This window comes from Haemorhous mexicanus, chromosome 11 (genome assembly GCF_027477595.1).
Source record: "Haemorhous mexicanus isolate bHaeMex1 chromosome 11, bHaeMex1.pri, whole genome shotgun sequence".
Classification (NCBI taxonomy): domain Eukaryota; kingdom Metazoa; phylum Chordata; class Aves; order Passeriformes; family Fringillidae; genus Haemorhous; species Haemorhous mexicanus.
The window spans coordinates 17,181,616-17,201,826 of record NC_082351.1 but is presented as its reverse complement, the minus strand read 5'-3'; the positions used below and the strand labels follow the sequence as shown (position 1 = coordinate 17,201,826).

The 20,211-nt window shown below is 48.1% G+C and overlaps 1 protein-coding gene across 4 annotated transcripts in view; it reads left to right on the top strand.

Moving 5' to 3' along the window:
* The first annotated feature begins 945 nt into the window (after positions 1 to 945).
* CADPS (calcium dependent secretion activator) overlaps positions 946 to 20,211 on the top strand; it is a 206,374-nt gene continuing 187,108 nt past the window's right edge. For all 4 annotated transcript variants that reach the window (XM_059856711.1, XM_059856710.1, XM_059856714.1 and 1 more), the window contains exon 1: positions 946 to 1,326. In XM_059856711.1, coding sequence (XP_059712694.1) covers positions 946 to 1,326 — 381 coding nt within the window. The remainder of the gene's footprint in view (positions 1,327 to 20,211) is intronic.

The window sequence follows — 20,211 nt, the reverse complement described above, 5'->3', positions numbered from 1 at the left end:
TTGACATTTAGAAAAGAAGCACTGCTAATTGAGTAGAAAAACAAAACCTTGAAAACACCCACCGACCACAAATACACAAATACATGTAAATGAAGTCTCAATCAGATCTGAAAATTACCAAAAACGAAACCATTGTGTACACGATGCCTTCACTGACTCATCCCTCAGAGAGCCTCCTAAAGTTCTCAGCTTGCCCCAGGTAATCTTCAAAGCACAACACCACGATATCATTACACATGTAATAACTAGTGACTTGGAGGAAACCTTTACCAGCAGTATCACTTTTCGATTAAGACTTTTAGTTGTATTGAGGTGCAGGAAGAGCTGCTTGGTGGAAAACAAATGCTGTGAGCCTCAGGTCTGCGGGTATTCGTGGGGCTCAGGCTGCTGTGAGGACACAGTGTGGGGCTGTGGGCACAGCAGGGACATTGGTGTCCGTGGGGACATGGAGGACACAGCAGTGTTTGTGTGTGGTTACGAACGTTCGGAGAGACAGTGGGTTCTGTGAGGACAACCGCGGGCACAGCGGCGCCTCTGTGGGGACATTGAGGACACCGCGGTGCCCGTGTGGGGCTGTGGGGACACCTCGGGCAGACCGGTGCCTGTGTGGGGCTGTGGGGACATTGAGGACACCGCCGTGCCTTTGTGGGGCTGTGGAGACACCGCGGGCACACGCTCCTGCCGGACCGTCACCCCGCACCTCTCGGACCCCCTCGGCCATGTCGGCTACCGGGCCACCACCGGGCATGCGCGGGGCCCGCTCGCCGCTCGCTCCCCTCGCGTGCAGCACCGCGGCCAGCGCCCGCGCGCACGGGGCGGGGCGGGGCGGGGGCGCGCGCGGGCGCGGCGGCGCGCAGAGCCGGGCACGGGCACGGCTGCGCCGAGCGGAGCGCAGCCTAGCGCGCTCCAGAGCTCGCCCGGCCGAGCCCAGCCGTCGCCGCCGCGATGTTGGACCCGTCGTCTAGCGAGGAGGAGTCGGAGGAGCTGGTGGAGGAGGAGAGCGGCAAGGAGCCGCTGGCGCCCGCCGCGGCGCGGCTCTCGCCCAGCCGCCCCGGCGAGGGCCCGGGCGGCGGCAGCGGCGGCGGTGCCGGCGGCGGTGGGAGCGCCGGGGGGCTGCAGCCCGGCGGGCGCGGCAGCAGCGCGGCGCGGCCCGCCAGCCCCAGCCCCTCGGTGGCCAGCGAGAAGGAGAAGGATGAGCTGGAGCGGCTGCAGCGGGAGGAGGAGGAGAGGAAGAAGAAGCTGCAGCTCTACGTCTTCGTCATGCGCTGCATCGCCTACCCCTTCAACGCCAAGCAGCCCACCGACATGGCCCGCCGGCAGCAGAAGGTACCGGCCGTGCCCTGCCCTGCCCTGCCCTGCTCGGCTCTGCCCTGCCGGCCAGGCTCTGCCTCTCCTCTCCATCACCCACTCACCTTTGGCTGCTCCCTGCCTGCCCCTGCCATCCACCCGCCTGCCTGCCCCCTTCTTACCCACCCGCTGTTGACTTACCCCTGTGCACGCTCTCTAGATACCCCTCTGTCTGCATCCCTGCCCACTCCTCGCCTCTCCTTCTGCTCCCCGGGCCTGCAGCTCCCCGGGCACCCCAAGGGCACTCCCGGCATAGGGCACCTTGGGCCCACGTGGTGCGCTTTGCTGGCAGCAGCCCTGTCTCGGGGCTCGGGGAAGCCCCCTGACCCCCTGCCACCCTCCGTGCTACTCCCCGACATGGTCTCCCACACAGAGCCGGCGCGGTGATATACATCGTTGCTTCTAGTTACGCAACGTCGGGATTCGGGAAGTTTGGGATGTTGGCCATCTAAAGGTTGTCGAAAGGAGAGAAATGGGTTATATTGCTGGAAAACACCAGGCACGTGCTGTTGCCTCCTGCAAAGGGACTCCACAACTCCATGCTTACTGCAAAGTTTGCTTAACTGGGCGTGCTGGCACTGACTTGGGGAGTTGCTGAGTCTCATTTCAACTTCTTGCAAGTGTTTATGTTTGGCGAGCTCCCCAAGACCGCCTTCCCGGCAAAATGCATCAGCAGAGGTTTGCGGTGAAGTCTCTGCCACAGTCCTGACTCGTCCTCCCCCAGTGTGTCACCACAGCAGGGCCGTGTGCTGCTCCAGGCAGAGGCTGGGCAGGAGCGCTTCACCTGGGCTCCCCATCTCCAGGAGCTGTCTTGGAGCTTGCTTCTCCTCTGAGGCACAAGCTCATGGGCCAGGGCAGGAATTAGGTTTCTTCTGGATCTGGACACAGGCATCTTTCAAATGTAGCCAACTTTTTCCCTGTGGCAGCCAGAGTTGAGTCTGTGATGTAATGTAGTTCTCTTAAACAGCTGGCTGATTTTTTTGTCACCATTTTCGGTTGAGTTTCTTAGACTGCAGTTTTAGCCTTGATCCTGTTCTCTGTTCACAAGTGACCTTTACAATTCAGGCAGACTCCTGGATGTATTGATGCAAACGACATTCAGTTCTGCTACACCACAGGACTATTATTAGTCATTGCAACATACGGAGGTAGGAAAGTGTATCCGTACTGTATCATGTAGTTTAAAGGCAATATAGGACAATCTGTTGCTGGAAGCTTGAATGATCTGCTTTTGTTTGCTGAGCAAAGTACATAGCTGAATTTATAGCCAGGTTTGGAGTTTCTTTTATCTGTTCTTTTTGCCTACAATGCTTTTCAACAGATTGTGAATTTCCAAAGTTGTTTTGGCTTTTGTTTCCCCCTGCAACTTCTTTGTGTTAGAGAAAGATGATGAAACTTACATTATTATTATTAGTTAGTTTCACTGAAATACAAACAAGTAAGTCCTGCAACTCTTTCTCACATAAAACTGAACTGAAATTGACAAATAGTTTATCCGAAGGAGCGTGCAGCATCTTAGCAGTTCAGAGAAGACTGGCTGGGAAGGACAGTTTATAGTCCCTGAAATCAAAATAGTGCACTGTGAAAGGACAGGAGAAGGGAGAGGAAAAGGTGAGGAATAAAAAGCAGGTGAAACAAAGAAATGAGGAGTAATGAGAAAAATTGCAAAATGGCAGCAATATCCAAGGCTATGTGGAAGTTACACAGGATCTTGAGAGGAAAGAATCCATTCTCTGTGAAATGAAGAACATAGGGAAACATTTCTGGCTTATTAACATAGCTAAAATACGTGTGTGTCTTGGGGGCTGACCCTCTCCCCTCAAACTTAGCAGTGAAATGGAATTGGGAAAGCTAAATTTACCATGATAGCACTTGTCAAATTTAATTTACCCTTTAAAAGGTGAATTAATTGTTTTGGTTTTTTTTCTATATCCCTATATTCAGTTGTCATGCTGGAAGTAGATCCTTGCCCCTTTTTCTTGCCACAACTCCTGTTGAAGTCAATTAAAAGACTACCAGAGTTTGTTGATGAACTTCATGTGCTCCTCTGCTTTGCTTTCCTAACACATCCCTCTGGGAAAGTCTCTTTCTTCTCTGGCTGCAGGGAGACCAGAGGCTGAAGGTGAGGGACTTGTTCCCTCTTGAGCACTGAGCTTCAGCTGCAGTGTATTGGTTGGGTCTTCAGTAATGATGAAAGTGTCAGGTGCTCAAGACCCACCAGAGTGGAACAAATGCATTTTGCTTCTTAGGGGAAAGATGAGAGAAAACTGGATTTTGGTCCTGCTCTTATGGGGGCTGTTGGGTCAGTTTGCTCAGTGGCAGAGGAGGGATAAACTGCTTCCTTTCCCATGTGCTGTTTGCCTCTCCACCCTCAAAGTCTGTAGTTTGCCAGGGAATTGTTTCATGCTTCAAGAAATAGGGAGCAGAAGATCCCCAAGTATTGTTATTTGCAGTCTCCAGGCTGGTGTGCAGGACCACGCTCCCTCCTTTCCCAGTGGTGCTGGACAGAGAGGCTGCAGGGGCTGCTGCTTGATCCACTGCACGTGCAGGGCCCTGAAGATGCCAGGGCCTGACCCTGCCCACCTGCCCTCTGCAGTCACTGCCCATGGACAGGGTGTCTGGGAGCCCCACTGGGGTCCTGCCCAGGTGAGGGGACCTGGCTTCACACCAAGCTGCTCAGGCCCCACACCCATGTCAGGGAGGTGCCACCACAGAGGTGTCTGGGCAGAACTGTGCAGCAGTGAGTGCTGGGGACCTGTCCCCAGCCCTACTCTGCAGGTTGTGCCCAGTGCTGGAAGGAGAAGGATGAGGTTTGGCTTCACCTGGCTCACAGCTCTCCCTTGTAGAATGGGAGATGCTGTGACCCCAAACACAGCCCAGGCAGGGACCATGGTTTTGCATATGAGGCAGTGAAGCTGTTGCCCTGCAGAGTGCTTTCCTGTCTGGGGTATCTGATAACAGCCAGCCCATCCCCACCACAGCTGGAGGACCACAGCTGAGATGGACTGTGTTGCAGTCAGCCCGTCAGGCTCCCAGAGCCCGGGCAGCTTCTAATAGCTTCACCTTCTTTGCAATTTTCTCAGATAAGAAAAAGTTGATTTTGTTGTGGCCGCAGCACTAAAGTTCTTGCCTGGGTTGTAGATCCCTGTGTTCCTCCCCTGAGGTGTGTAATCCTCCCTCCTTGATCCTGCAGTGCTGCTGTGTCAGAGCTGGCTGGTGCCCTGGGGGCTGGGAACACACTGGCACAGCGGGCACCAGTTGTGCAGCCACACACGCATTTGTAGTGCTCTGGAGCTGAAAAATGCAGCCTGGTGTTCTGCAGCACCCATGAACCACCTTGAAATAAAGGGAACTCTGTAGTTAAGCTGCTGTTGCACCACAAAGGTAATTACCTGCTGTTTGATAAATTAGAATGTGTATGAGAGGGAAGAGAGCAGCGGAAATGTGTGAATGGATGGTGTAGCTGGGTACTTACTGCATGTGGGCATGACAACTCTGCTTGTTTACACCAGCAGTAAACTATGTTTCAGATTTCCAGATGAATTCAAGCAGATGCCACTCAGAACTGGTTTTTTTCTGATCCTGAAACCCCAGAAATTTCAGCAACAGAAGAAAAACTGTTTTTTAGATGAGTGTGTTCAGGTCTACACCTCTGCTTTGGGTTTATTTTGATTTTTATGGGGTATGGCTCCACTTGAGTAATTACACATCTGTGATGTCTACCTGTAAGTTCCTCTATTTACATTTCACTAGCAGTATTTCCTAAGGAAAAAGAAAAAAAGCTTATTAGATACCTGCCTGTGTTGTCTTTGCTTCCCACTTAGGTTTCTTTTTTAAGCCACCACTGAATTCCAGACACATTAGAGATGCAGACAATGGTCTGCAAGATACTCATCCCTGTAAGGCTTGGTGAAAATAGGGAGATTTAATTTTTATCTTCTACCCCAGATGGGAGGAAGGTGCAGTGTGTGGGCAGCCATTACTAGACACTGGGGAATCTGAGCAAGAGACCTGAGAGATCTGAGAATGTGGAGGAAAAACTGCCATCAGAGCTTACAATATTGCTGGATATGGAAGGCTCTGGCCTCATGATGCAGCTCAGGAGGAAGGTGGCTTTGCCAGCTCCATGGCTCTCAGAACAACGTGTTTTATTACTGCAGATGGTACTGAGCTTGGTAATTGCATGCCCAGGATGTGTGTGGTCTTTTCTCTAGATCATGCTGGTTTGTTGGAAGTAGCATTGAGACGACCAGCCGTGCTTGGTGCCTCTTCCCACTTGATCCCAGCTGTCTGAAGCCTTTGGGAAGACAGCTCAGCCAGCAGCCTAGGGATGTTGGACAAGGTGTGTGTCTGTAGTGATGCAAACCAAGCATCCTTGGATGTGGGTTGTACCTTTTGCTAAATATCTCTGCAGCACGGCAGTCAAAAGGCACAGCACAGCCCTGGAATTGGTGTTTGCTCATTCAAAATAGCATAAACTGAAAACACTTGTTAGGAAAGGGGCAGCAGGAAGAACTTTTTAGGAGTTAAAATGAGGAGAGCACATTAGGTCAGACATTGTGGCAGCTGTGGTTGTCGCTGCCTGTTTTCCTTCCTGCAGAACAAAGGAGTAGGCAGGCAGGAGAGTAAATCAGTTCCCAGTGGAATAAATGCAGGATGAAAAAAGTTCCAATTTGTTGCAGATTACCAGGGCTACTCCTGGGAGTAGAGGCTCATGATTTGGGTCCCTGTGTAAGCCTGTGGGATGACGTCAGGTGCATTAGCAAAATTCTCAGTCAAATTCAGCAAAGCGCTTAAGCTTGTGCTTTGCTGAATGGTGATTGATTTAAGCACAGTGCTTAATGCAGAGCAGGTGTGAGGGGTCAGAAACTGTTCAGCTGGTTACAATGCATCTTAAAATACTGAATTCATACCATTTCAGCAGGCACAGAGATGCTACAACAGTAAGGACACGGTAAAGCTAGTGCAGCCTTTGAAATAACCACATCTTCCTTATCGTGGCTTGAATTGTTACTCTCATGCCATACTTACACAAGTTCTCTCTTAAAAGCACCAGCACACTGTTCTTCTGGGACAGACTGAACTCAGGTGGTGTTGGGACTTATTTTAGTAGTTTTCTGCTGGAGGAATTTGTTTTTGTGGTCAAATTCTGCTCTGCTGGTCCCAAGAAACCCTTGGAGATTTTTGGTTTTCTCAGCTCTGCAGGGCAGGAGAGGTAAAGATGATGCTCTGCTTGTTTTCTATCTGTCCCTAGTTGCTGTCTAGTGCTGTTCAAGAAGTAGCTGCAAGGTCCAGGCAGCTCTCAAGCATGAGCTGTACCTCATGTACAGCTCTGTAGTTGCAGCAAAGCTTGCAGGAATATTATTAGTGCTATGCCTATACAAACCTGGAAGAGTAGTTAGGGGCTGGCTTCAGCACTTAGATGGCTCAATGTGGGCACAGGCCACTGCCACCATCAAATGAGGGCTGTGTGTGTGGCTGGGCTCTTGGCTGGGTCTGTGCCCAGCTCTGTGCCATCCCTGAAGTACAGGTGAGCCTGCTCGCAGAACATCACTGTGGCAAGGAAGGTCTGGCACATCTGAGATACTGTGCTGGTTAGCAGTGTGGAGTGCAGAATGTGATTACTGTGCTCAAGTTGTCTGGAATCTGCAGAAAAAAGTTGTTTTCAGTTAAAACACTTATCATTTATTTTGCCAGTGCCTTATCTTAATTTAATTCTAGGAGATATTAAATATTTGTCATACTTTGGCTATTTATATACTTGCAGTTTATTGAATTGTGAAGTGGGTAATTAAATAGGCTGTGAGCTTGGTCTTTGGCTGTTGTAAAACTTTTCAGTTCCTGATCCATAGCCTGACATTTCAATTATTGTGGGTGGCACCTCTCGGGCCAGATATGCTACTAACAAAGAGTGGAGAAGACTTATCTGATCATGCAGCTCCAAGCCCTGCTACAGCCCATTGTTTCAAAAGGTGTAATTTATGGCCTTGCTTTGCATAGTCTAGACACTCTCCCTGAAGCACTTTGCCTCTTGCACAATTTGTAATTTTTTCTGCTGAATGGTGAGTCACTTCTTCTCCATTTACCTATGTGGAAAGTGGTCAGCAAGTCATTTCCCTATGCAATTTTTTGTTAGCTGGAGAAATATTTAATTTGTTTTTAGTTTATTTAGCAGTAGCAGCCCAGCCATCACAGCTCTGCTACTAGCAGTGTATATATACAAACCCCAGAGCTACTGCCAGTGCTGTAGTCCAGAGTGGTACAAGGTAAACATCCTATTTCTGTTTCATGATGTAAACTTGATCAGTATGTTAAGACCAATCAATACAGTATGATCAATAAAGCTATTGCTTGGAGAGTGTTGATGTGAATCCAGCTAGGGACTTCAGCAGTGCCAGGGTTTCACCCCTGAAATGATCTCTAGAACTAATTAAAAGAGTAGAGTTCTGTTAAAACAGCAGACAAAGGGACTTCGCCTGGTGATGAGCAGCTCTTCTCCATTTGTCACCCAGGAGGGTGGGTGGGGTTTGATGGATGGCCCCTCAAAGGTCTTCCCTTCCTGGAAATAGAACAGGGTGAGGTCCAGGGGAAGGTGCCAAATCCCTGCCCAGCTCTTTTAGAGTGTGGTGCAGGCATGGCAGGACAATCAGAATTGTCTCCTCACCTTGGATGCTCTTTATGCTCCCAGTGGGTCAGAATTGGGACACCCTTCTTGGAGGGCATGCTCCAAGGTCCAGCAGTAGGGTCCAGCTGCCTCTTCATAGGGTGGGTGAGGGGAGATGTGAAAGAGGGAAGGTTCCTGGGGAGCTCCCCTGTGTCATTACCTTGGAGGTACTGACAAAAATACACAGAGCATCCTAGCCTGGCACTTACTTAGAAAGAAGTTATTTGTGGGTACAGGATATTTGGGTTGCTTCAACCAGGTTTTCCTTTGAATTGTGTGGGCTTCATTTTTAAAACAGGACATAAAGTGCAGTTGCTGAGTGTTTGATGTTAACCTTTTGAAATTGTTGTTTGAAAAGGTGCTTTTAGTGATAATATTTGGTATTGTTTGTCTGTGATTCAGGCTGCTAAAGTCAGACATTTTCTAGAATTTAAACACCTGAGTCAAAGTGTCATGCAAATATTTATTCATCTTGGGGTAAGTCGATCTGTGTTTGTAGTTGTCATAGTTCAAAACCTATCTGTCTACTTCACAGTAAGGTTGGGAGCTTGGACTTTTAGTTGTGCCAGGTATATAGTGACCCTCATGGGTGTCTCCCCATACCTAAATGATAATATTTGATGAAGAAACTTAATGAAATCTAGATTTAGTCATGTTTTTTAGTGACGGTGCTGTGGTGTTTGTCTTTGGGGATTGGCAATGCAATGTGCACATCTTGAAGGAGCCTCACTGACTTTGGTAGGACTTTGGGCTGATGCCACAATGCATTTGTGTAATACCTTGACAAACAGGGCTGATGGTCCAGCACTGCCCTTTTGTGATCTTGTGTGCTAAATTAAGGTGACATTCACACAAAGGCTTTCAGACTTTCTAAAATGAAAAGTCTTTAAATCTAGCTTTGTCTGTAGACCCTCTGCAGACCACCTTCTGCTCCCTTTTTGAGGTGGGATTTAGATCCACACTTGATGATTTAGGTTTAGCATTTATGTACTGGATCTGATCCTCTACAAGCATGGAGCAGTGACCCTGTCCCTGCAAGTCTATCACTTGCTGTATGTCTTCAGCCAGGTAAAGATTTTGGGGGGAAAAAGTTCAATAAACTTTTTGGCAATGGAAAATAAGTACTTGTTTAGGGTGTTGTCGTTGCCTGAGGCACTTCTGCAGGAGAAAGAGGCCTCTTATCCAGAGCAGCTGCAGCACTGCAGTGTGCACAGGCTCAGTTCAGTCTCTTGGAGCAGGGATAAAAGGGGGTGGTTTGGCTCCCAATTGCCTGTCTGGCACAGGGGAGGACAGTAATAGGGAGGAAAGGCTGTTTTCCAGGCACACACCTTGAGGAGCTACTGATAGAAGAAGCTATTTCTTAATAATTGTCCTCTTGAAACAGTCTCACAGGTTGCCTTGTAAAGAGCAGTGTCTGCTCTAGCATTTGAATTTGATGTCTAGCATTTGCATTTCATCCTGAGAACCCATTGAGCTGGAGAGGATGGCACTGGGAGTTTGCAGATTCTGTAAGTGTGTAGCAGCCACTGATGTCTGTTAGTTGCAGTGTGCTTTCAATCCATGAGGTTTGTGCAGCTGGCTGACTCCTCTGGGATGCCATTCTCCCTTTCCTGGGGAATTTAAGTTACCAAGGCACATGATGCTAAGTTGGCATTGCCCTGAGGTGCAGAAGGCTTCAATCCTGTTGAAAGGTTTTACTGCTTTAAGCACCCCAACATGTGACCACAATCCACAAGTTTTTCCCCACCTCCACATGGCAGGGGAGCAGCCCCATGCTTTCCTCAGAGCCCCTCAGAGAGGGAATAGTGATTTGCCTTTGCTGGTAGGGACATGGGTGTGTGCACGAGGGTCATTTCAGAGCCTGGAGTGTCACAGCCAACATACAGACTCTGGCTGGCACTGGAGAGGACAAGGTACCTGGCTGGTGGCATCCTGGCGAGACAAAGGGACGTGTCTGTTACAGGGAAAATAGTCCTAAATACAGCTCCCTGCTCACTGATGTTGGTTCTACAAGAAGGCACTCACCCATCACTCATCCAGCTGGTGCTTTGCTTGGAAATGAACTCTTATCCCAGGGAGTGATTTGGGGTTTGGGGGAGCCCTGTCCAGCCAGTTGGCCAAGTGAACCTAAGTACTGCAGAGACATTTTGGGAAGAAATTTCTGGGCTTGCTCTGGCCAGCCTTTACATGTGGCTGTGGAAGGGAGAAGCTGCTCCATAAACAGCAGCCAGGTGCAACCTGTGTTCCCCTCAGTGCTCCCCTCAGGTGTCCCTATCCCTGTCTGATGGGTGTGGGCTGGGAAGGAAGGAGCATTTAGGTGTTATGTTTTAGGCACAGAAAATACGGGATAATTTGGGAACAATTAGTTGCAGCCATCCAGAAGTTCTGTTGGACTGCTGCTGATGCTGCCAGGGGCTGTAGTTTTGCAAGGAGGTTCTTTCACTTTGCCTGATGTGCTGCTGCCGGGGGTCAGCTCCTCCCGCACCTCAGCAGCAGAGAATTTAGGCAGCTGGAAAGTGATGTGGGTATCACATAAGCAGAACATCTAGCAAAAGGCAATTTTATTCCAAGATGCCAAACACCTTTGCCTAATTTAGCAAGAGGGTACAAATACTTTGCATGTTGCATGTGACAAGTTTGCTTTTATTGTCACCACCTTCCTTCCTTCCCAGCAGACTGCTCCTATTCTCCTTGCAGCCAGAGATGACAGACTCGTCTCTGCCTCGGGAGGAAGCTAATGGGGTGACGCAGCAGGAGCCAGCTCCCTTGCTGCCTGCATGGTGACAGTGCAAGGGGGAAGGAAGGCCACAGCCAGCACTTCTTCAGCTACAGGCCAGGCTGTGTGACCTGTGCATGCTGCAAAAACCAGCTCTGTGCCTCCCACCCTGGCTCTGCAGACCAGCCTCTGCCAGTGAGACCTCTAGGCAGAAGCCATCTGCTGCTGTTATGTGGGGATGTTCTGAGCTGCATGGGGCTGGTTTTTGGTGCATAGCAAAGAGCTAGCTGGAGTTAGGACTGCAGAGACTTTGTGTGTGCTCAGTCATTTGTGAGAGCAGCTCCCAAACGTGAATTAATGCCGATGCTCTGCATTGGGAAAGAACAGGGAGCTGGGAAGGGCACGAGGCCTGGCTGAGGGACTTTGGAGTTGGGAAGTTTCAGCTTTGCTCCCTCCCTTTATCAGGTGTTTGGTGCTTTAGTCTGCAAACTTTCCTCCTCTGGAAGGGTACCTGTGAAGGAGCTGGGGCAGGGAGGAGGGATTGCTGACAGTTCTCAGGTGTGGCTGTGTTTTCCTTTTCCATCTCCCATTTGCTCTGCATCAGATATGCCCAGGGCTATGCAGAGATGATTTGTAATAGTACTCTTCTAGCCTCTAGCTGTCTCAAGAGAGAGCTGGTATCCTCAAAACACTTGAGTTGATCATGCAGTGGTGGATTATGTTAGCCAAGGCTCTGCCTGGTATGATTTCTCCTTGTATATGGGCTCCTGGACTTAAGTGGTACCTTCGACTCCGAAAGATGTTGGTTGTAATTCTGCGAAGACCCTTGTGGGTTTTATCTACTCCAAGGGCTTCTTCTTTCCCAGAATCTCTCATGACACATCCCCGCACAGCCTGAACCACGTGCCCAGCAGGGAGAGCAGCAGTTGTTGCACTTGTTCCAGACTAAGTGGTGTAGGGAGGGAAGGCTGGGCAGGAATGGCATCAGAGAGCCTGTTTTTTAAACTGTGAGCTGGCTGCTTGTACTAGCTATGTGAGCCATGGGCATCCCCTCGAGGGCTACACCAGCCTAGGAGGGGTTATGAGCAGAGCAGAACAGTGGAGCATGCTTGAGGGATGGGTAGGGAACAGAAGCCACATGCCAGTGGCAGGATGGAGGAAACAAATTTGACGCTGGAATTGCACTTTTAAACTTCTGATTTTTCTTGTTTTTAAGTGCTGTTACAAGTGCATGTGCTTGTTCAAAGGTTATGAACTGAGCAGGATGGGGTCTCCGTGGGCATTGTTAGATTTCTCCATCAATAGTGAAAGCCACTGATGTGCCTAGACTCCTGTGCTGGCTGATATAAACTGGATGTTTCCTTCTAAGGCTGCATTGCATCCCTGCTGCTGAACTTTTATTTGGAGTTCCTTAAACTATGACCTCTGAAGCCTCTGTGGCAAAGCTCCTGCTTGGTACATATTTCATGCAGCAGGATGTCAGTGATAGAAATTCTTCCTGTAATTTCATCTCTCTGTAAACTCCCTTTTCTCAGCTTCTATTACAAGCCAAAATATTCATTTCTGCACAGAAGTCACCCCAAAAGTGAATCAGATCCTGCTGAGCAGGACAGTCTTCCCACTACCTATTTATAGTGCATGCAATTACCCTCCATGCATCTCGGAATTCTAATTGCCTTTTTATTGCTGTTTGTAGCGTGTTAAAGGTTTTTGAATGCTCATGCCTTGTGTTCTCATTAGCTCTATTTATTCCTCCTTTGGCTCCCTTCCTCAACCTCATCAAATTTAGCATCTTCATGCCTTCAGGGCCTTGGACAGCTCTGCCACTTCTGACTTCTCCTATGTCCTTGCTTGTTTTGCTGCTCCAGATGCTTTGTGTTCCCCAGTCTTGGTCTGGTGTGTTCTTGGGACCTGTCTCCTGGAAGGGGCTCTGTGCCTGCTGTGATACCCTGCCAGTGATCCCTTTGCTGGGCAGAGTGGCTCAGGGAAGGTGCCTCAGTGTCTCTGAGGCAGCTGTCCTGCATCAAACAGGGCTGTTCAGTATGGTGAGGCTGCCCAGGCAGTTAGGGGCAAGTACAGGATTTCCAAATGGGGAGCAATGGTCAGGAGTCTGGGAAGCAGCTGGTAATAGGGACTGGGAGCTGGTAAGCCAGGTGAGAGGCAGGTGCTGTGGCCTGGGGTCCCCTGCATAGATTTGTTTTGTCAGGGTGGCACCAGAGCTGTTGTGCCACCAGTGGTCCCCCTTGTGACAAGGCCGTTCTCTAAAGCCACAGTCGCTTGGGCTGGGGGCACATACAACTGGTATCACTGAGACTGCTTTTCTTAGAGCTTTGTGTGTATCCTGTACCAGTTTTCACCTGATGGGCTTGTGCAGCACCTGGCACCCTGGTGGGTCACTGGGATCAAGCAGTAGTCTGTATTTGTCTCGTATAGCTTCTTGAGTGCAAAGTCCTTTATAATGTTGTTTGCTCTATGTTTTAGCCTTGTTGTGTGGCATTTCCATGGCTCAGATTAATTTAATTATCCCCCAAGGTGCTTGCTTGCTCACAGTTGTCCAGGACTTTATTGCCCTCCTCTTGTGTATTGAGGAGCCCACACAAATCTGAATCATCAGTAAATGTAATCACGGTGTTTGATGTTTGTTCTTCCAAGTCCGTGATATATACAATGAATGAAACTGGTCTTAATACCCATCTGTGCTTCCCCTTTCAGCACTTCTTATGTTCCAGCATGCTTATTTGCTGTATACAGCCCTGCCACTCTGTCCTACCAGCATTTGTATTTACTAGAAGAGTTAATGTTTTATGTAAAATTGTATCAAGAGCCTTCTCACCCTATAGGTAATTTATGGCCAGAGCTTGCTATCAGCAACTTTAGCATGTCTGCTAAGCACAGTGTCTGCTCAGGGAGGGCTGAGCTCAGTAGCCTGCAGTGCTCTGTGTGTTGGGGCTGAGGACGGGTGAGTGCTCCACACTGCCAGCCAGCATTCAGTGTCCCTGCCTGCAGCTGCTCCCAGCCTCTGACATGGTGGCACTTGTGACATGGGCTGTGCAGCGTCACTCTGGGCTGGCATACTCATCTGTGGGCTCTGGCTGAGTGTGAGGGTTCATTAGCCAACGAGAATTACTGAACTGGAACAGCCTGAAGCTCCTTGGTCTCAGTGGGAGTTTGCTGTTTCAGGTTCCTTGTGAAAGGTGAAAGCAAAGGCAGAGCTTGGCAGTTTGGGCACAGACTGGGGGCTTGAGTTTGAGCCAGGTTACAGGCTCAGCTCTCTGCTCACTTCTTCACAGACTCACACAATTATCCAGATCTTTCTCAAGCTGTCATCAATAAGGTGGTGAAAATATTACTCCTTCCTCCATAGAGCACTGGAAGACATAGCTTGTGAGATGCTGAGTGAATTGCTTAGTGCAGGATGCAGGTCTGGGGAGCACTGGGTCTGGACCCAGTGCTGTAGCTCAAACACACTCAGACACTGAACACCAGGGGCTGCCCCTTCCGTGACTTGCTGTGTCTTCCAAGCAGCTTTTACAGCTGCTCCCTCTTAAAATAAGACAGTTAATAGTCTTGCATAATTCATGCTTACAAGTTGTACACATTTGATGATAGAAGGAGCCGATGTTTCATTTGCACACATGGGGCTTCATATAGATCTTAACAGCTCTGTGCACAACAGCCGTGCACCCTTTCCTGCTGTTTGTGTTTGGGCAGGTGGACGGCAGGCTGCCTGCCGTTTCCATAGGAAGGGCAGTGCCTGGCTTGCCTGCAGCCTGCTCTCTGACATTTCTGAGCTTGTCACGGGGGCTGCCCTCCTTCAGGAGGGAGAATTGCAGTGTAATGCAGAAGCAGAATAGGAAAATCTTTATCCTTATTGCTCTCCAAACCCAACTGCTGTATGAAAGGGAGGCAGTCTGGAGTCCTGAGCCTAGTTTTGCATTGCTGTGAGTCCATGGAGCGAGGCTCTGCTCCAGATGGGCTCTCTCGGGATGCATATGGATGTGCTCTGGCTGTCCTTGCTTGGGGCACTCTCGGTGCACAACGCGGCCTTCAGATGTTCGTGCTCTGGTGGAGGCTCAGGCTTCAGGGACAGCCAACTGTGACTTGCAGGACATGGGCTTTTAAACTCGTGTAGCAGCTCAGCTGCCCTCTGTTAAAGCCCACACATTCAGGGGAAGAGCAAGACCTCTGATTCTTTCCTCTCAGCCAAAGGCATGAGAGCCAGTGGCCAGCCAGAAGCAGCTGCCTTGCTGTTTGTTTGCTGCAGGTTTGGGAGGGAGTTACAGCTGCTTCAATAGTGTGGCAAATCATCTCCATTTATCTTTGGTATTATGCCTCGATGATGTCAGAGGGTCTCTTTACATTGCCTATATATTCAGACTAAGCAAATCATAGCAGTTTTTCTATTAAAATTTAATGATGAAATATGACACTTATAAGTGATTTCTTTTATTTTTTTCTTTAGCCAGTTGTTTCATTTGCTGTATAACCTTCATGCTAGTGGTAATAATATTCCCTTGCTGTGACTCAGGGGAATGGATGTGCCTTTTGAATTTGTTTTTTTTACCTAGACAAAATCTTTGTGGTAGTTTGTTGGTTTTTTGGTTTTTTTTAACAGCTCTGATTACTTGCTTTGCAATGCTCTGACCTATATTCAAGGTGAAACTTGTGATAAATATTTGCTTTGGGGAGAGAGGAACAACCATGCTTTTGAGAAGATTAAGACCTGTCAGGCAGCAATCCTCATTTCAATTAGACATCAAAATGCAAATCATCCAGACTTCAAAGTATGTCAAGGTGAGAGCAGAAAGGACTTTAATACATTCTGAGATTAAGTTGAAATCCTTGAGCACTTTAATTGTTCTTGGTTAGTTACGCTGTCTAGGAATGGTGTGGGGGTAAGTTACAGCTGTGCAAGGAAGGCCTTCAAAGATATATTTAGTCCCAGGATTTCAGGGGCTAGAGGAAGGATTTGCTCACCTGGATGCTTGGGAGACTTTGCTGTGTTTGAAAGGGTGAATGACAGAGCCTGGGCAGTGGGAAGACTGAAGTATTTTTTAAATTTCTGCTTGAAGAGATTAGCTATGGTTTTATGAAATGTAAATGAAATTCCTACTCTTCATTCTCTTTTTCTTGTATCTCCTTCTGACTTCTCAAGCAAACATTAATGAAAAAATTGGGGGTAAGAATCAGCAAAAAATCCAGCTTGTCCCTGTTGAAACCATGGGTACAAGGTCGTAGCTGTTTATGTAACAAATCTCAGAATTCAAAAAATGTCCTTGGTGTCATCTTGTGCAATTTTTCAGAAGTGTTTGTGGAGTCACAGTACTACTTTGCACCAAAAAAGTTTAGCCATACACTGTAATTGTACGTTGTGCACCTCTTTGTATCCAGTTTGAATGATCACACTTTGTAGATATGACACAGAAGCTTAATGAAAAAATAGCAAAAATGCAAATTATACATCTATCTTATTTTTAAAATATTAATTATGTTAGCATGTAGACTGCACTAGAAAAACTTCTGTAAACAGAAAGACTCTCTAGCTGTCTGTGTTCTTGAGAGCTGGACCTTGTGTGAAGAGCATTTGCAGCCACCTCACATCACCCCCTTCCCAAGGGAGCCAAGCAGCCACTGAGTCCCCATGGCTGGCAGATCTCCCTGGGCCCTGTGGGGCTGGGGCTCTTTTTGCAAGGCAGGTCTGGGCATCGCTCTTGGGAGTTGCTGGACCTTGGTAACTCAGCAGAGGTGGGAAGGGCTACAGATGGGGAGGCAGAGGCAAAGAAATAACCTCCTGCATCATGCAGGCTACTGCTGAATCACTGTTTATGCTGTTTCTGTACCTGCTGACTTGATGCATGGAAATAGGGTACCTCTATTTTTAGTTCTTACCTTGTGCATTCATGCACATGCACGGTGAAATTATACTTTTTGTGATGGGAGCGGTTTCTTGCCTACACAGGGAAAGTATTTCAGAGTTGTGGCACAGTAATGATTCCCAATTTCTTCCCTTCCTAAAATCATCTGCAAGAGGAGAGAGTGAGGGAGAGCTGCTTGCTCTCTGTAGTAGTACAGGATGCCCTGAGTGCCTTGAAGCTGCTGCTGCAATCGATGCCATCCAGACACGGTTCTGCCCCAATGCCTTTCTGGCAGCAGAATTACAGCTGCCAAATTTTATTCCATACCCCGCTGGCTTCCTTTACCCTCTCCTTTAGAGCTTATTTGATACCTAAATAGGATTTACCAACTATTGCAGCAGGACCACAGTGTTTTGGTTTGTTGCTGTCAGTTTTTAATCTGTGATTTATTTTGCCCCTGTTGATGCTAGTGAAGCAATATTCAGCTCTATCAGCAGAGGAAAAGGTCCCAAGATGAAACCAGCACATTTGTTCTGGCAGGAGTTGTGTGTTGGCTGTTACCTGCTGCTGCATTAATTGTGCTGTGAAAACAGGCACCACTTTTGAGGTAATTTAGATATAAATTACCTATATGAGCTGGGACATTGAGGTGAGGGAAAGCAGTGACTTGTTGGTACCAAAAAATTGCTGTTTCCATTGGGGGTAAGATCTGGTTTATTTTGTTTATGCTACAGAAAGCCAGTGGTTGCTGGTGGAACATTCCAGTAAAAACAAAGCTTTCTCATTCTAATGTGTTGGGATTGACAATGGCATTTTGGGAAGAGAAGAAATAAAAAGTACTCAGCTTTTAAATGGTTCTGTCGTTTATGTAGCAGCAGCTTTGTGATGCTGTCCGTCCTCAGCTGCTGAACTTCAGAAGCTGAGATTCCCCAGAGCTGATGAGATTATTTGACTCAGTGATGTTCTTTAGAAAATGCATTATTCCTTCCCTGGTATCCTCCTGGTGCACAGGGTGCTGGTCCCTGCCCCCAGAAAGGCCAGGAGTGAGTGCTGCTGCTGCTAAAATGAGTAAAGTTGTGCATATACAGTGACAGCAAACTGGTCCAAGTACTGTGTCCCATGTAAGTGTGACAAAAGGCTTGTCAGGATTCTGCCTTAAATTCCTATATACAAGACCTTCATGCTGTACTTGGCAAGCATGAGGTTTTTCCAACTGCCCTCTTTGATTTGCTCTCAGGAGAAGGTAGCAGGTAGCTGCTCTTGAATACTGGGTGAAGTTTGTCATCACCTGGGTGGGAATTATGCCTTTGACCTGAAGGTCTCTGTAGCTTTGGTTTCTGGAAAGTCTGGATGCTAAATTGTGATCTCCTAGCAGGTCTCATGTCTTAAACCACTTGCAGCAGACCCTGTGGCAGGCCTTGCTTTCCTTAGCAAGCTTATTCAGAGTCTCAGTATACAGAAATTAGTGTTGCCTCCAAATTCAGATCAATTTCTTAAATTACCTTTTACTTCACTGTGAGAGTTTGGTCTGGCCAGCAAGAATGACTTAGTGATTCTGGTCCTCACTCTGGCCCAGTGATGCCTGATGTCTTCTGGGTCCTTTGCTGCCCTTCATCTTTACAGAGCCTTGGCACCCACACCCAGGAGAGAATGGTGTCCTTGTGAAACCCTTGCTGGTCCAGTTTCTGTCCTTGTTTCAGGGATATCAGGAATGAAGCAGTTGCTTGCATCACTGCAGAGTTATTTTCTGCCTCTGGAGCCACTCACAGAGCTGCAGCACGTTCACTCCTTGCTGCACACACAGCCCCGGCTTTTCCTGGTGTGAAAAGTCTGCTGAACTGTTTTAAAATGTCACAGCAGGAAAGAGCATTATTTCTTGCACTCCATCATTAATGTCAGCCCAGCTTGTGAGCTTTTGCCAGAAGCACATGTGCCGGTGAAAATGCATTGGCTTTACGTGGACCTGCTTTCTGTGTGTTTGTGGCTGCCCTGCTGAGGAGCATCACCAGCCAGTGCTGGAAAACTCCTGTGGAAAAAGAGGGAGGAAAAGGAAAGAGGAGAAGCAAGGAGAGGTGGGAGGAAGGTGCTCCTTTTGAAGCAGAAACACCATTAGCTTCTGCTTCACCTCCCTACGAAGAGAAAAGGAGAGCCTTTGGACTGTGCAAGGACACTTCCCCCAGTAGATGGGAATAAGGTAGAGCAAGGGCTACCCAAGGGTAGCTGTTTAGAAACAGATCCATGGTACCTCTTGGGTTTGGGGGGAGAAACACTGAAGGTTTGGGCACTTTTATTCAGGACCTCAAACTGGACTGCAAATATTTTCTCCCCAAAGATGTTTAAAGCTAAGCCTCATGAGGCTGAAGTGGTGTGCAAGCAGCCCCAGCTCTCCCCGAGGCTTCAATTTTCAGGATTATTCAGAGATTTGCAAATTAGAAAGATGCTGAAACCAGTTGCCTTGAGCTTCAGTCGAAAAGCATTTGATGGTATGTGGCATCTTGCAGATCAGTTCCCAGCACCATCCCCTGTTGGTGGTACTTTTCCATCCCTGATGCTGTCTGTGGCCAGAGCTCTCTGCTTGGCTTATAGCCACACTCTTTAAGGCACAGAGAAGCCAAGGCAAGGGGAAGAGGCTGAGCACAACCTGTGCAGAGGAGGTGCTCCCAAATCCATGCTGGCTGCCAGCTCTTTCTGCACTGTGCCCAGGGAGATGCCAGTGACCATGCCAGGGATGCTGGGTGTGGGGTATGGGATGTCTCTAAGGACACCTGAGCAGACAGCTCGGAGGTCAATACCTCGTTAGAGCAAAGCCATGTGCCTGCCTTGCCGCTCTGCTCTCTAATTGCTGCCTCAGTGCTTCCTATCTGCATCCAGTAAGCAAGCTGCTGCATAGTTAATTACTGCTCTGGTCTGAGTGCTGTATTATAGTCCATTTTGTCAATACTAATTGTTTTATAGAAATATGAAGTACCTCTTCCCCTTTCCTCCAAGGACTTTGAGATGCAATGTGGGCTTTAATGATATCATTCTCCCTTCTGTCCACTGTGAGCAGGAAAGTATCTCCCATTTTCAGTGGGCACTTAGGGCTATGTGTTGGAGAGGCATGAGCACTCTGCTTTTGGGGTCTGTTCCTGTGCCTTTCCAAAAAAGCTCTTTCCTTGCCCTGGTACCTTTGGTACTGTGTATTTATAACTAATCAATTGCAACCCAAGATCAGAGCTATGATTATCAATTGTCCTGATGAATTGAGGCAGTGCTTCATTACACTGTTCCCCTCCTGGGTGGGATTTCTTCTTCTTGCTTTTCGACCTTTGGTTTAATAAATAGGTGCAAAAGAATAAGTAACTTAAGCAGGGCATCTAATAAGTAACTTAAGTGGGCACCTACTGAGAGTGCACACTGTAGTGTGTAAGGATAGAGTATAAGGAAAATTTCCCCTTTCAGGCATGAAAATTATCAGCTTTTGGCATTCAGTTGCATCTCCATGTACTTGCACTGAACCAGGTGGTCAAGGTGGACAACCACTGGTGATGGCTCTTTGCAGGGGGATTTATAATTTTGAAGGTGTTTTTATTATTGCCCTGGCGTAAACACCAAATAAACCCACATTCATTCATAATTAAAGAAATGTA